The sequence below is a fragment of the Gavia stellata genome, chromosome Z (genome assembly GCF_030936135.1).
Source record: "Gavia stellata isolate bGavSte3 chromosome Z, bGavSte3.hap2, whole genome shotgun sequence".
NCBI classification, from domain to species: domain Eukaryota; kingdom Metazoa; phylum Chordata; class Aves; order Gaviiformes; family Gaviidae; genus Gavia; species Gavia stellata.
This window is the reverse complement of record NC_082637.1, coordinates 24,295,149-24,311,177: the sequence shown is the minus strand read 5'-3', so window position 1 is coordinate 24,311,177 and position 16,029 is coordinate 24,295,149. Positions and strand designations below refer to the sequence as shown.

The window sequence follows — 16,029 nt, the reverse complement described above, 5'->3', positions numbered from 1 at the left end:
TTTCACATGTTATCTGTAAAAATGTTTTGCTAGTTTGCCAACATTTGTCTTCAAAATAGCAGACAAAACCACTTAAACAGGAGAAGTTCACTAGACATACTTTTAACATTTTTGATGTATCATATGAACTGTAAAGATAGCTGGCTGTATATTTAGCAGTAACCCGAATGGTTTTCTTTCTGCAACTTGCTATTCATGCAAAATATATTGAAATTATGCCTTAGATTTCTTCCTTAAGACATATTACCTCTAGTGCTTGTCTAGAATATAAAGTAACTATTGCCAGTTACTTACTAAAAAACCAACACAGTATTTCCAAGCTTTTGCATACAACTGCTTACATATAAACAATAAATAGTAATACTATGTTGCATACAATACTTGCATATGGTGTCATGTCCAACACTTAGTTGTGACTTTCCACTGACTTTTAAAACAATTCAGCAACTTCTCTCCTTGCCACTACTCCCTATTGGTCCATCGTCTCTCTCTCAAGAGGGGCCAGCTTCTCCACTACAGCTTGATCTGTTGTGTGTATCTGTAGTGGTCCTGTAACCTGTCTGCTTTCCAATGTCCTGAGCACTGTTCCAGAGAAGGTCTTGTCAGGTAAATGCTCTTCTCTCTGTCACTAGTTCTTCTCAGATGAGGAATGCTTACTTGTTTCCATTGCTGTTCTTTGCTGAATGAATCACTGGTTTTTTTCTGTTGCTGCTTGCCCTGCTCTGGTTACCTCATCACAGTTATAGGTCTTTGCAGAAGGATGGTTTTATTACTCGTGTTTTGTTTTTGTCATGTCACATGATCTCTATTTCCATCACCATTATTAGTTTTTAAGCCCACTTTTTCGTGAAAACATTAAGTGTTTGTGCATCTTTCATGAAAATCCTTTCTATGGCTTTTGTCACTCCTTTCTTTTCTTCTCCTCTCTGTGCACTTAGGTTCTTTGTTGCTTGTACCCGTGTTTTGCAAGCCAGGCTGTACATCAGCTTTCCACTGCACTCTGCAAGACAGACATCATAATGCCACATTACTGCTGCTTAAGGTGGTCTGTTCACCTCCTATCATTAGCAATAACTATCAAATCTGGCAAATGGCACTGCTTACTGAATGGATTCAAAAGCAGAAATTATCCATATGCATTGATAACATGTCAGATTATATTACTGAGATAATAATCAATTTAATTCATTATTTTTTTCACAGCAGTATGTAAAAATGCTAGTGAAATGTTTGTTTGGAGCATGAGTAATTTCCTAAGATTTTATAACTACTCCTGTCACCACCCATATGGGTTGGTATGTTTAAAGGTGATTAAATTTTAAACGTTTAACAGTGTAGCAAGCAAATGCATTTGAGGGGGAGATATGTCTGCATTCGGAAAAAATTCCTTTTGGTTCAAGGATAGGATTGCCTGGTTAAACATCTGTAATGTGAAAAATAGTATTGATTTTCTTTTTAGTTAGTTGTAAATTCTTTTATTTCTGTATTATAATAACAATCACCAAGTGTTCTTCCTTTCTGCTTTCAAGTTATGAGCCAAAGAGTTGATGTCTGATTAATCTCCCATTTAAGTCAATATTAATTTATTATATGATCTGTGTGGAAGATAGATAAGGTTCTTGAACAGTTTTGGAATTTAAGAGCCAATGTCATATTCACAATAGAAACCTGCTTACTCTGGAGTTTCCTCAGATTAATACTGCTTAATTCAAATCAGAATCACATTCGTGAACTAGAAAATGCAGTCGATGGCTCCAGGATTCAGCAGGCAGTGTTTCTTCATTTTGTTATATTTTCAAGTGTAATATGAGAAGATTAACAAAAAAAAGTATCACATAGGTTGTTTTCACATTTCTCATTCTAGTTTTACAAAGCAAGCAAATAATTAAAAACAATGCCTTTATAGTATGTTCAAAATACAATTAAACTGTATTGCTTGGGATTAATGCAGACTATATAAATACTGCATAAGTGGGGATTTTCAGGTACCCAGTATTATTTTGTATCTGCTCCAATTCAAGTCAGTGCTACAATTCTTATTAAATAATTCAAAATCTCACCTTAAAAACTTCCACGTACTTTTATTTTTAATTATATAATATATATTTTCTTGGACTTGTATTTATATTAATAATGTATTAGTATATCTCGTGAACTTGTGTTTGTAGTAGTGCATGTACTAACACATAAAACATGTTCTTCCAGGCCTTCAGGTGGAGGCAAATATTGTCTTGGAGAAAGGAAGCGGTACCGCTCCTGTAATACTGATGTAAGTAAATTTTGTTCCACTGTAAAAGTATAATCAACTTGTCTGTTTTACATTTTAGCAGCAATGGATGTGGTTTTCCCCAGTTCAGAAAAGCTGTGAATTCTGCATTTTGTTGCAAACAGTCCTGTAGGGCACTTCTGTATTGCAGGCACACTATGTGTTCTGCTAAATGTTAGGATCCCTATCTCAATGTGATGCCCAGCTGATGCCTTCACATTAAGGCCTGGAGTGAGTTCAATTTGAGCATCCATGTTAAAGGTGAACAAGGAGCATTCCACATCAGAGCAAAGGTCAGTCTAGCCCACTGTTTTGTCTGCCAGCAGTGGCCGGTAACAGGTGTTTAGGGAAAATTATAAACTTTTTGCAGCCAAGGCATGACTTTTCCTGTGGATATACCATAGGAGTTTCCAGAAGTTGGGTGTCTAAATATTTCTTGAGCTCCACATTGTATCTGTACCACATTAACTGCCACAAATGGAAGTATGCTCCATAAATCCACTTTTAAACCCTCTTACCCTTTTTATATCTTTATAACTTCCAGTGCTAGATGTTACACAATTGTCTTACACATTCTGTGAACATATATTTCTTTTGGTGTTTTAAACCTGCTGTTTTGCCATCAGGTATCCGCTGGTTCTTGTATTACCACAATGATCATGCAGTTTTATTTTACAGCTGAGCCCATCAAATAATGAGGGGGTGGGGCAGAGTATAAAACGTATAAAATCAAAATATGAACCTAAATTACGAATTCAAGTAAGTTAAAAATTGAACCAGAAAAATGTATCCACCAATAAAGAATTTCACTAGTAACTTTCCAAGTCAGTAGCACTACAAACATATTATTTTAGCTTCAAATTAATCTTTATTTTCTTCTTAAATCAAGAAAGTTCATAACAGTGGGAGAGTCTGTACCTAAAGGTGTTGTTTCACCTGTTTATCTTTAGATTTATTTCAGGAAAAAATACCATACTTAATATGCTGATTCCTTGAAAAAAAACTTGTTTTTGTGATTGTTACTAATTATCACGAATATTAGTTCTGTGAACTTCTCTGTGGACGTTATTCTCATTTTTAGGCAGTATTACAAATTTCCAATTTAAAGATTACTTTCCTACTGCTTATCACAGCTGCTCTGTTCACACAGCCAAGAAGTGTGTTAGGCCTTTTGGCTACAGTGTGGTAAAAGAAACTGAAGCTGAGCTGCTTGTCTAGTATGAGCTGTAAAACTTTTCCAGTCATACAACCTTCCAAATTACAGTGCACCATTCTGAAACTTTGAGCATCTTATTTTTTTCTGTAGATGTGTATCTTTGCGCTCGGTTGTCTCTCTGCAGTTTTTCTTTGATTGGATCCAGCTTATCAGACCATCCGCTGTAATTAATTTACCTTCCTCTTTATTTTCACTCAGATGGTCTTTTTGTAATTGGAAGACTTCATAAGCATGAAATTTTTTCATAGTTCCAATTCAGAAATGAAAATGTTGAGTAACACTTTGTTTCTTATTCTTAGAGTTGATAGGAAATTCACCTATGAATTAATCAACTAAGTGATGATTCCTTAATGAAATCTGTCTGTTGAAATCTGTCATTCAATATTTAATAAATTTAATGTATGCTTTACTGAACTAGTACGGGTTTCTTTCTGTTTTTTCCAGTCAGAATGTTGTGTACTACTAAGTTAAGTGCTTTATCAAAATCTAAGCATATTCCATTAACCTTTTAATTTAACCAGGAATTGTAAAAAGTTTTAGTTGATAAAACCTATTCTTACACAAAATACTGATTTGTATTGTTATATATCTTTCTTTTAAACCTGTATCAGTCAAGTCTCTGCCAACTTCTCTGTTTATTTGGGATTGATATCAGGCAAACTGTAACCTAGAATATTCTATTTGTCCTTTTCAAATAATGATATTTTTACATTAGCACTGTTGCAGTTTGTACACATAGATTTGTTAAAAAATTCACATTTGCACACTGGAGTCCTCTTCTCTTAACTCTTTGAGGACTCTTGTGTGGTAATTGTCCAGGCATCCTTATTTAAAATGTTTGTCTCCAATAGATACTATTTAGCATCTGCCACAGTAAGTGGTATACAAGAAAGTTTACATAATACGTAATCCTGCTCCCTCACAAATACACAACACTTTTTTAATGCTTTTTTATTATTAACAATTGTACCATAGCTACCTAGTGATACTGTTGAAATGTTGCCTGAATTTGGTTTATTCTTATAGTATTTTATTTCTTATTGTCAGACACTTCTCAGACAGTTCTATTCTTAGTCGGTTGTGCTTCCCTTATTCTCTCTTTATTTGTTTATTACTGAGAGGAAGCTTATAGGGTCACAGAAGGAACACCTAGAAAGTATCTGAGGAGGCCATTCAGGCTATTCCCTGGCTCAAAGGCAGAATCAACTGTCAAACCGTTCTTAATGGATGGTTAGACAGCTGACCTGTTTTGAAATACCTCCAGTCTGGGGGATATCATAGGATTCTTCAATATCCTTACAGTCATGACAGTTTTCATAAAATACAGTGTTATGTTTTCCCATCCTTTAAGACCCTTATTTAGTCTTTCTGCAGTGAGAAGAGAGCTGATAATATTCCCTCTATGGGGAGCCTTTCCTGTGTTTGCAGACTACTATCATGTCTCTTCTTAGTCTTCTTTACACTAGACAGTCTCTTTGTTAATAGCCTTTGGGATCCCAGTAGCACACATCTTCTTAAAATGTGGTGCCCAAACCTCTCCACAGGATTCTACCTGAGGCCTGTCAGAGGTAATTATAACTTTGAACTTAGTCTGTCATCTTGGTGGTGGGATTCTGTTTATTAATTTCAGTGGTGTGTTCATTTTTGTTGCAGGAATGACAATATTTATTTAGTCTGTGTTGATCCGTAATGCCCAAATCCCTTTCTTAAGAGCTGCTGTTTAGAAGTCATTCCTCAGCTTGTTCTTGCACAGTTGATTGTTCCTACTCAAGTGTGGTAATTTGTGTCCATTGCTTTATTTCAAACCACTGCTCCAATTTATCAAAATCTTTTAAAATTATAGTCTTCTATTCCAAAGTGTTTGTTCCCTACCTATACTCAGATTTCAATCAATAATTTAAACAAAATATTGAAAAGGAAACTTCCTATTTCATTGTCTAGATCTTAAAAACAAATCTTGAACAATTGCAGACTCAGGCCAGGCAATTTGGAAATGCCATTCTTACAGTTTGACTGTGAATAATTTTTTTAGCATATTTTTTGGGTATGGTTTTCAAGTGCATAAACGTATTGGTACTTACAGGAGTTTAAATTTACTGCCTTAATGGTTTTGACAATTGTAGTCTATTTCTTTTATAGTAATATTTAGGGTTCTACATAACTAAGAACTGCTGAGACTAGAAGATTTTGTTTCAAGATTAATGATAGTCCTTACTGCTTGACATTTTTAATACAATGGTATGTTTGATTAATGTAAGTGTTAAGAGCATGAAAATCTGTCATTGTTTTTATGAAAAATGTGTTGGTTTTACATCTTTTCTGTTGAAGTTTATTTTGCAGTGTCAACATTCATTGCCCATGTGTAATTTTCAATGTAGAACTCCCTAAAGCTCCTACTATTCATAAACCAAAAAACCTCATTTTGACTTCATTTTTCTTTCAGAGATAAGTTAGTTCTGTTGCCCTTTCTTTTCACCATTTTAATTCTTTGGAAACAGCACACACACTCCTGCTAGGCTTATTTCTCATCAAACGCTTCCAAAGCCATGTATGACTTCTTAATTCAAAAGGCATCTACTAATGGAAACATTGAGATCAGCAGAAAAGAACATTAGTTAATGAATTCTTGAAACAAAAGGGTTGTAGAAAGAATACACTCATCAGAAACTTATTTTCTATCACCAACCACACTATCTCTAAGAAAAATATATTTTTCCAACCAAAGTATTTTTAATCTTTAAAAAACCCCAAACAAATGCTAATAGAATTGCAAGGCACATAATTACATAAAGTAAATAATCATCTGATTTAAATATAGGATGTGAAGCTTAATTTGATATACATCTAAAACTATAAAAGCCTTCTAATTTTTTATATACGATAAGAAACATGTTTTGCTTACAAGTTCTGTGAGGGTTTATCTATATAAAAGTATGTATGTATACATACCTTTAAAAGATTCTTGTTCTTCAGTCTTTTCTCTTAATAGAATGTAAGCTAATGGTTTTTGTTGCTTCCTTCCATTATACATACATTCAGAGATACTGTTTGTTGCTTTCATAATTTTAATATTTTCAAGCCTTTTAAAAATATATTTATGTGAGGAGCTGCATCTTGGAACAGTACCTGCATTTCAACTGTCACCCTTCTGGCTGTGTTTCTCATCTTCTGTGAGGTGTAGTATAGCCCTTTGTTAATAGGAAAGGCAATGATTTCACACAGTGAAGTCTACCTGACTTTAAGCTCCAAGATAAACAGATTTCTGTGAGATAAGATGTTTGGTGTCATGTCAATGTAGGTTCAATGATCTGTTAACGCTCTTTAGATGATTTATTTTTGCTTAAGTCTTAAAATTTTTTATGTCCTTATTAAAGTCAACGCTTTTTTTAACTCAAAATTTTCATTATTTCATCATCTTCTTCTCAGGACCTTCTTCAGACCTGATTTTAAGTGCTTATACATTTGTTAGATTCCTGCCTCATGATTTAGTCTCCTAAAAGAGCATTGGGAAATACAAGCAGCCTGTTGCTTGACAAGAGTTATCCATGTACTGTAACTGCATGAAAAAAGTGAAATATCTTACCCAATAAAGAGAACATTTGCACATTTACTTTGACAATAGAGTACCTACACGAAGAGACAGTGCCAAAGAGCCAACATTTGTAAATGCATATTGTAGTTTACCTTGCAGCAATGCTTTTGCATTTCTATACCCATGATTTTTGTAGAATCACAGACTACCATGTTGGAAGGGACCTCAAAGATCATGTGGTCCAAGCTTTCTTGGCAAAAGCAAAGTCTAGACAAGATGGCCCAGCACCCTGTCCAGCCGAATGCTTGAAGTGCCCAGTGTTGGGGAATCCACCACTTCCCTGGGGAGATTATTCCAATAGCTGATTGTTCTCATTGTGAAAAATTTTCCTCTTGTGTCCAGTCAGAATATCCCCAGGAATAACTTGTACCCATTATCCCTTTTTCTCCTTTTCCCTTTTCCATGTGACTGCTTGTAAAATGGGAGTCTCCATCTTCTTTGTAGCCACCCTTTAAATACTGGAACATGGTGATAAGGTCTCCCCTAAGGCTTCTTTTCTCAAGGCTGAACAAATGCAGTTCTCTCAGCCTTTCTTCACATGGTAGGCTTCCCAGTCCTTTGATCATCTTTATGGCCCTGCTCTGGACCCGCTCGAGCCTGTCCCCATCTTTTTGTAGAGCGGGGAGCAAAACTGAAGACAGTGTTCCAGGTGTGGCCTGACAACTGCTGAGTAGAGTGGGATAGTGACTTCTTTATCTCTGCTGGTGATGCCCTTGTTGATGCCACCTAGCATCCTGTTGGCTTTCTTTGCCGCAGCAGCACGCTGTTTGCTCATATTGAGCTTATTGTCCACCAGGACCCCCAGGTCCCTTTCCACGGAGCTGTTCCATGGACGGGTAGATCCCAGCCTGTGCTGCACTCCTGGATTTTGTTTTCCCAGGTGCAAGACCTTACATTTATCCTTGTTGAACTTCATAAGGTTCTTGTGAGCCCACTCTTCCAGCCCATCCAGGATTTCCTGCAGGGTGGCTCTCCCTTGCGAAGTGTCCGCTTCACCACTCAGTTTGGTATCATCAGCAAACTTCATCAGGTTACACTTGATCCCCTCATGCATATCACTTATGAAGATAGATATTGAAGAGCGTTGGCCCGGTATCGATCCCCAGGGGACCCCACTGGTGACAGGTTGCCAGTTTGAAAAGGAGCACCCTCTGGGTGCAGCCTGTCAGCCAGTTCCCCACCCACCACACAGACTGCTTGTCTAGACCATAACACATCAGTTTCTCTAGGAGGAGGCTGTGGGAAACCGTATTGAAAGCCTTGGAGAAATCAGGTAGTCAATGTCTACTGCTTGCCCCACATCAGCTGAGCAGGTTACTTTGTCATGGACCAGGTTTGTCAAGCACGATTTTGAATGCATTTCTTGAGGTCACAGCCTTTAGTTTCACTTCCTGTGAAGTATTGATGAGATACCAAAAAAGATAGGAAAATTATGCAGCAACAACAAATTTACAAGTTGCATTTTATGCTTCAGATTTCAGGTTATCATTTGGTAACTTAAGTCTTCAGGACTGCCTGAAAACTTTACTGAATCAATCTGAAAGCTGGATTCAAACTATTGATTTGGACAAAAAGCAAGACCCTGAGATGAGGGCTAGCATTTCTCAGTATTCACTGAGAGGACTTTGCCACTAAAATGGAAACTTACTTTATTATGAATGTCACCAAATCTGCCTGTGGATTGCCAGATTTGTGTTTTTAGAGCCAAAGACACCGGGTTATTTAAAAGCTTTGATATAATTGGTATATTAGTTTGTGAGATTAATTTAACAATACTTGCAGTGTAGGAAACCAGGATTTAATCTGCAGGACTACCAAAACCATACAAAATATCAAGAAAGCAGGAACATTGTATGAGGGGCTTTGCTCCCACAGTTCCTTTCGCTGCTCCCAGGTATTCTCAGCCTTGTCCACTGTTCTTGTCAGCAGTGAGATTGCAGGCTGTACATACTTGTGTGTAGCTGGTTTTCTGTCAGACTGCCAGAGCTGTGTTCAAGAAGAAAAGAGGATACAAACAGTGATCTTTCTTAGCAGTTTTTAACTGTGGCAAAAACTGAATTGATGTTTAATAGGGTTAAAGAAAGACACTGCTTTGCTTACAAGGGGACCTCTGGACATCATCTTGTACAGCCCCTCTTGCTCAAACCTCAAACAGGTTGCCCAGGACCATGTCCAGATGGCCTTTGAGTATCTCCAAGGAGGAGATTCCACCACCTCTTTGGACAACCTGTACAAGTGCTTGGTCACTCTCACAGTAAAAAAATGTTTCATGATTTTCAGGAGGAGTCTGTGTTTCCATTTGTGCCCATTGCCTCTGGTCCCATCACTGGGCACCACTGGCAAGAGCCTGGCTCCATCCTTTTTACACTCTTCCTTCAAATATGTGTATATATTGATGAGTTCTCCTCCGTGCCTTCTCTTCTCCAGGCTGAACAGTCCCAGGTCTCTCAGCCATTCCTCACATGAGAGATGCTCCAGGCCCTTCGTGGCTCTTCATTAGACTCTCCAGTATGGCCATGTCTCTCTTGTACTGAGGAGCCCAGAACTGAACACAGTACTGTAGGTGTGACCTCACCAGTGCTGAGTAGAGGGGAAGGATCACCTCTCTAGACTTGCTGTTGACACTCCTATTGCAGCCCAGGCTACCATTAGCCTTCTTTGCCAAAGAGCACATTGCTGGCTGATGTTCAACTTGGTGTCCACCAGGGCTCCCAGGGCCTTTTCTGCAAAGCTGCTTTCTAGCTTGTTGGCCCCCAGCATGTATTGGGACATGGGGTTGTTCCTCCCCAGGTGCAGGACTTTGCACTTCTCAGTGTTGAACTTTATGAGGTTCCCATGGGCCCATTTTTCCAGCCTGTCAAGGTCCCTCTGGGTGGCAGCACAACCCTCTGGTGTATCAACCACTCCTCCCTGTTTTGTGTTATCAGCGAACTTGTTGAGGGTATGCTCTTCCCCATTATCCAGATTGCTTATGAAGTGATGTTGTTGCCTCAAAGTACATCCAAGATCACTATCAAACAAGACAAGTAAGACTACATCTCAAAGATCAGATTGTGAGAATTTTTTTTAAGAGTATAACTACGGAAGTCTTGATCCTTCTTTACTAATCTTTGTATTTTATTGTTTTGTCTTAGTATAACTATTTAAAAAAAGGATTTCATTTGGGGGGGTGATTTAATTAACTTGTAAGGGGAACTTGGTGCAGTTAAAATACTAGTCATCTAAATTTGTACCTAAGCAAGTGAGACTGAAGAATAGGGTGTAGTGACCAGTATCAGAGAGATTTGGACTCAAGCATTGATCCTTTTACTGCATAGAGAATATGATGCAAAGAGGCAGATTTAATTTGTGTTACTATTAAAAAAACTTTTAAAAAAATATTATTTTATTTACATAGTTATTTTTTATTCTCGCTGGTATCATCTGAAGGATTGTTAAATTAAAGTAGTTACACTAGGGGTTTTTTTCACCAGTAAATATTATATTCAAAGGTGTATTTTTAACTAGAAGGAGATAATAGAGTGTTTTATAGAGAAAATTTAAAATTTAAATACTGTCTAATGTCTACTACTTCAATTTATATCGCAACAGCATCAAAACCAGCAATAAATTTTCTAGTTTCTGAATCCTATTGCAATGGGTTGGCTGTTACAAAAGCTTGATTAATGTATGATGAGAATCATAATTATTACGTTAATATTTGCATTGTGCAATAAATTTTTATCATCCGTGTTTATAGACACCCTTTTACTTGAATGCATTTCAGATTCCTGAACAGTGCTAACTGGCTTAGATACATAGGAAGACAAGTAAAACTGCCATAAAATGGACTCTCCTGTTGCTCATACAATAGTAATATTTATTAACATCTCTGATTTCTATGAAACAAATTCTTTTCTCTTTCAGTCTAAAAATTATATTAATCTGCATTTCAGATACTTTGTCTGATGACGCTTGCAATTTCAGCAGGTACTTAAACATTGATAACAATGTTTAATGTGCTATCTTAATTCTGGGTGTATTCAAGATTAATTGTCATTATTATTTTGAACCTGCTAATGAAAAATGTGAGAAATAGCAAAGAATTCTGTTTCTCCTATAATTCTTTTTGAGATGAATTTCACTTACATCTACCCTTATTCCAAGTTAAAAAGATACTTTACAGTTTTGTAATTGGTAGTGGGAAGTAATGAAAATTTAAATTATAGCCATTTATATTTCTTCATGCTTGGAGACTGGTAAAAATCAGAGCCAAACATCATACCTGTTCTCATTCTCAGCCTTAACACAATGCTTTTGTTAAAGCTTCGAGTAAGCAGAAGTGATATGGCTCTCTAGAAAGTGTTTTAATTTTTTTCTTGATATCTTAATAACATGTCTTAGTACAGCTGCTTAGTACAGTATAACTGAGCCTACAGCTCTGACCAAAATGATTTTGTTTTAATTTTTTCAGCTGTTTTTAATGTGTGTGTATAAGGAGGTAGCTGATGGATTTACTATGAAGCATAGCTTGGCGTGGTTCTAATTGTCCAGTTTCATGGAAACTGTTACATAACACTTACCTTTGTTTAAACTACTTCAGTTACTTCATGCCAGGTTAAGATTGCAGAATAGACACTTCAACTGTAAAGCAATAAAGCAAGTTTCAGAATCAGAGCTGCAAGATAAAGCACGGAACCACCTCCTAGTCTCTTGCATGATTATGTTTGCAATATAACCATATAAGCATTTCCTTTTACGTTGATGTTTGGAAGAAATTAACCTTTTTTTGTCTTTATTATTTTAGCCATGTCCTTCAGGGGCCCGTGATTTTCGAGAAAAGCAATGTGCAGATTTTGACAATATGCCTTTCCGGGGAAAGTATTATAACTGGAAACCCTACACTGGAGGTAATAGTTAGCTTTGCAAAAATGTTATCCTATGTGAGGTCTTCAAAATTATATAAATGTTATATAGAGAGTAATGTTTGTAAGTAGAACATTTTGATTAGAATATAATGAGCTAAGTTTGATAAACTTGTACTTTTGTCAATTGCTGAAAATGTTGCAGAAGAGCCATCTCTATTCTGGTAGAGTTTTGTTTTACTGTAAAGGGGAGTGAGCATCATTGTAGGGACTCCACTTTAAAAATATGAAGCCCTTTTCCACCTGCAGTTGCAACAGAATTACAGATTTCATAGGTGATCCATGAGTGCCTTTCATGCTACAGTTATGAGTTTGATATCATACAATCTCACAATAAATTCTCCTTTCTTAAGGTTAGAATATTAGGAAAAGGAGAAAGAAGTAAAAGCATTTATAAAAGTCTCTAAAGACTACTTTAATAATTGAATTATAAATAATTGCACTGTGCAATAGAAGGGTATTCTGCAGCAGGGAAGAGGGTTCTAACTTCTTTTTCTCTTTGAGACAGTTTAATCAAGTTTAGTTATGTTTCTGTTGTTCAAAGTTTGTAGGCTGCCCTTTTACTATTTTGTTTTTTCCTGTTCTAAACCTAGAGTGATTAAGCCCATGTTCCCCCTTGTGTTTTTGTATTTTATTAACTTGAATGGTTTTACTCTTAGTTTTTTGGATTAAAAGCCTAAAAACAATCATTATGATCACATGGTCTAAGTTGTAATGTAATTCAATAGGATTAAATTCCTAGTTGAAATAGTCTGATCTTGGTTTTGAAATTTACCCTGATATACTTCTAGCACTATATTCTTTTGTTATTTTTGTTTTTCAAATGGTGAAATGGTATCCTTACTGTTTTAAATTGTTCAATAATCATTAGGGTTGTATTAACATAATGGAATTAGTATGGAGCCCACCAACCTTGCCATATCTTAGTATGCGAAATAATCTTTTTTGCAAGAAAGAAGAGTCAAGTAGAGAAATCATGAAAGGGAAGTTAAGTAAAGTGTATACATTATATGTGTTAGGTGTGAGATAAGATTATAAATTTCAGGTATGTTTATGCATATATAATTTTAACTAATTGTTAACTTTTCAAGATCTCTGTCGGGTTTTTTTTCATTCGTTTTTGTTGTCCAGGTGGGGTTAAACCATGTGCATTAAACTGCTTGGCTGAAGGTTATAATTTTTACACTGAACGTGCTCCTGCAGTAATAGATGGGACTCAGTGCAATGCTGATTCACTGGATATCTGTATCAATGGAGAATGCAAGGTTACAAATGTTTTATAAAGTACTTATGGATTACTTTGTTGTGTCTGCTATCTCCTACATTTATATATCGTACTTGCTTGTTACTTACATGAAACGAGAGTGTTGACAAGTCAAGTTGTTAATGAAAGAGTAAGATTGAGAGAAAAAGATAAAATAGGTTTTGCATAAATTAGATAAATCATTTGGTTTTCGGTAGCTTCTCACAGACATTCCTAGAATCCTTCATTTTGTATTCTTTTTTCTTGCTTTGTGGTTTCTGTTGAAGAATTGGTGGAAAGGGCAATAGGAGATGAACAGATTCCTTGCACTGTTCCAAGGATTGTTCCATCATTCCAATTAGAACACCACTCTGGCTGAAAAACAGTAAATGTGAACATATTAATCTGTTTCTCTCTAACTAGTTCATCCTTTTGCAACTAATTCTGCTATTATTGTAATTGAAACAGAAAGTTGTCACTGTTGTTCTGTAGTTCTAAGAAACAGTGTATAATGATGCAAATATTTGCCTTTTACTGAAAATCTGATTATCTTCCAAGATTCCTATAGAACTGCATTACATTAATTTGAATAGAATTGGAGGTCTGTGCCATATTTTTGGTTATATATCTCACTGCTTCTTCAGTTTAGCAAAGCATTTAATTATGTACTTAAGTCTAGATGTCTGACCAGTGCTGGCGACTCTAAAAACTATTTGATTTCACTGAAACCACTAACATAACTAAAGCTTAACCTGATGCTTAAGTTCTTTGCTAAATGGAGGCCTGAAGATATATGTTTATTGAATAACATGATGAGATCAAAAGCATTTGCCATGTATTGGTAAACTAACAAAAACAAAACCACAAGAAATAACCTGTGGAATTCTGGTGTACTTTATACATAAGATTTTAGTAGTTTCGAGAAATCTTTTTAAACTAATAATCAGACTAAATCTCAAGTTGAGAATGAGCTTTGTAATAAAGTTGGGCCTCTGTCTTCTTGGTGAATCAGAAAGTTGAAATGTAAATGGTTAGAATAATATTATTTTGTTGATTATTTAGAGTATTTTAATTTCTCTTATGATCTAGGTATTACCTGTTTACAAAATGGTAGATAATATTGCTAGACAGTAAAAAAAGTTATGTAGCTGCCTCCTTTTTTGTATAAATCCCAGAAAAAAATGGCAAGCTGCAATGTTCATTCTGTTTACATCTTACTTGTTCATTCTCTCTTATTTTCTGGGGTGTTTGTAAGGATCCAGCTGTCTCTTTTCATTAGCATTTCAACCCTATTAGGTTGAATCAGTAAGTTATAGGGAGTTAATCATTGTTCACTGTACACAGATTTCTTGAGTAGATAATCAGAAATGTAACGTACTTTTTATGATCCGTTACAGACACCTCTTTTTTCCAAGGCTTTTGAATCTTATCTAATACAGCAGCTAATTCAGCCTTTCGCTACTTTTCATTCTGTATTTGTTCCTGCAGTGAAATCATTTACACTTTACATTCACACTTAAGAAAATAATTGCAAGTTTTGCCTGGAGGATGTGGAAATATGGTCTATGAAGCTGTAAATGCCTTTGGAAACAATAATACTATTTGTGCTGCATAGATGTTTAAGGAGCACACAGCAAATGTTTACTTTAACAAAGGAATATAGATGGAACACAGTTAGCTGTTGTAATATTAAATAAAAACATCACTAATCATTTATTGATAACTGTAATAATTATGTTGTTTGTAAAAAGCTGTGGGATCCCTTCCTGAAAGTCATAGTAGAAATACAAAGTACTTACTAATCAAGATTTGGTAACAGCCCAAAATGTGGATTGTTGTCTTTTTTATTTTCTTTCTCTGGTAAGTGAAAACCCGCTTATGGTAACAGACAGCTATCAAAAACAGAGTAGATAAAAAGAAGAACTGAGTATCTCAAACTTGAGAGAAACACTTCAAGATAAACTGTGACGATAGTGGTGCAAGACCAACATCCTGTTAAAATATTTGTTCTTATCTGTTCTCAGCATGTAGGTTGTGATAATATTTTGGGGTCTGATGCTAAGGAAGATAGATGCCGTGTTTGTGGAGGAGATGGGAGTACATGTGAAGCCATTGAAGGTTTCTTCAATGATTCATTGCCCAGAGGAGGTATGCACATATATGTCCATTCTGTTGCACAATGCATTTAGATGACTGTTTAGCAAATAACAGTGCTGCATTGATTTCCAGCATGGTATTGCTGCTGGTCATTCTCTTTGACTCCTTTTGCCTTTGGATATATATCAAATACAACAATATGTTTCCTTATTGAATTCTTAGTTCTCATTGTCTTTAATGCACTTAAAAAGAAGTGGGTGGGGGATTTTTTATTATTTAGCTACGGTGGTATAGTAAGAGTAATGTTGTGTATGATTTTAATGTGTATAGTAGAATCTGATACTTAGTCATACATGGAATTTTATAATAGAAAGAATCCAGAAATGTCTCTTAAGTTCATCTTATTAAGAATTCAGGAAATGTATATGGGCAATTACTTTAAAGCTTAGCTCAGAAAGGACAATATTAGTGTTGCGATCTTAGTGTTATCAGTTTTGGGCTCCCGAATACAGGAAAAGGATTGATGCACTGGAATGAGTTCAGTTCAGTGAGGGACCACTGAAATTATTGGGGTCTGGAGCGCTTGCCCCTCTGTGAGGAGAGGCTGAGAGAACTGGGGTTATTTAGCCTTGAGAAGAGGAGGTTTGGGGGGATCTAGTGTCAGCCTTCCAATACCTGTGAGGAGGTTATGGGGAAGACAGAGCCAGGCTC

General features: G+C 35.9%; 1 protein-coding gene across 1 annotated transcript in view; it reads left to right on the top strand.

Annotated features, from left to right (window-relative positions):
- The window catches only part of ADAMTS6 (ADAM metallopeptidase with thrombospondin type 1 motif 6), a 147,230-nt gene that overhangs the window by 95,364 nt on the left and 35,837 nt on the right, over positions 1-16,029 (top strand). Inside the window, exons 13-16 of the mRNA XM_059833778.1 lie at positions 2,206-2,269; positions 11,861-11,963; positions 13,110-13,243; positions 15,246-15,369. Of these exons, the coding sequence (XP_059689761.1) occupies positions 2,206-2,269; positions 11,861-11,963; positions 13,110-13,243; positions 15,246-15,369 (425 nt within the window). The remainder of the gene's footprint in view (positions 1-2,205; positions 2,270-11,860; positions 11,964-13,109; positions 13,244-15,245; positions 15,370-16,029) is intronic.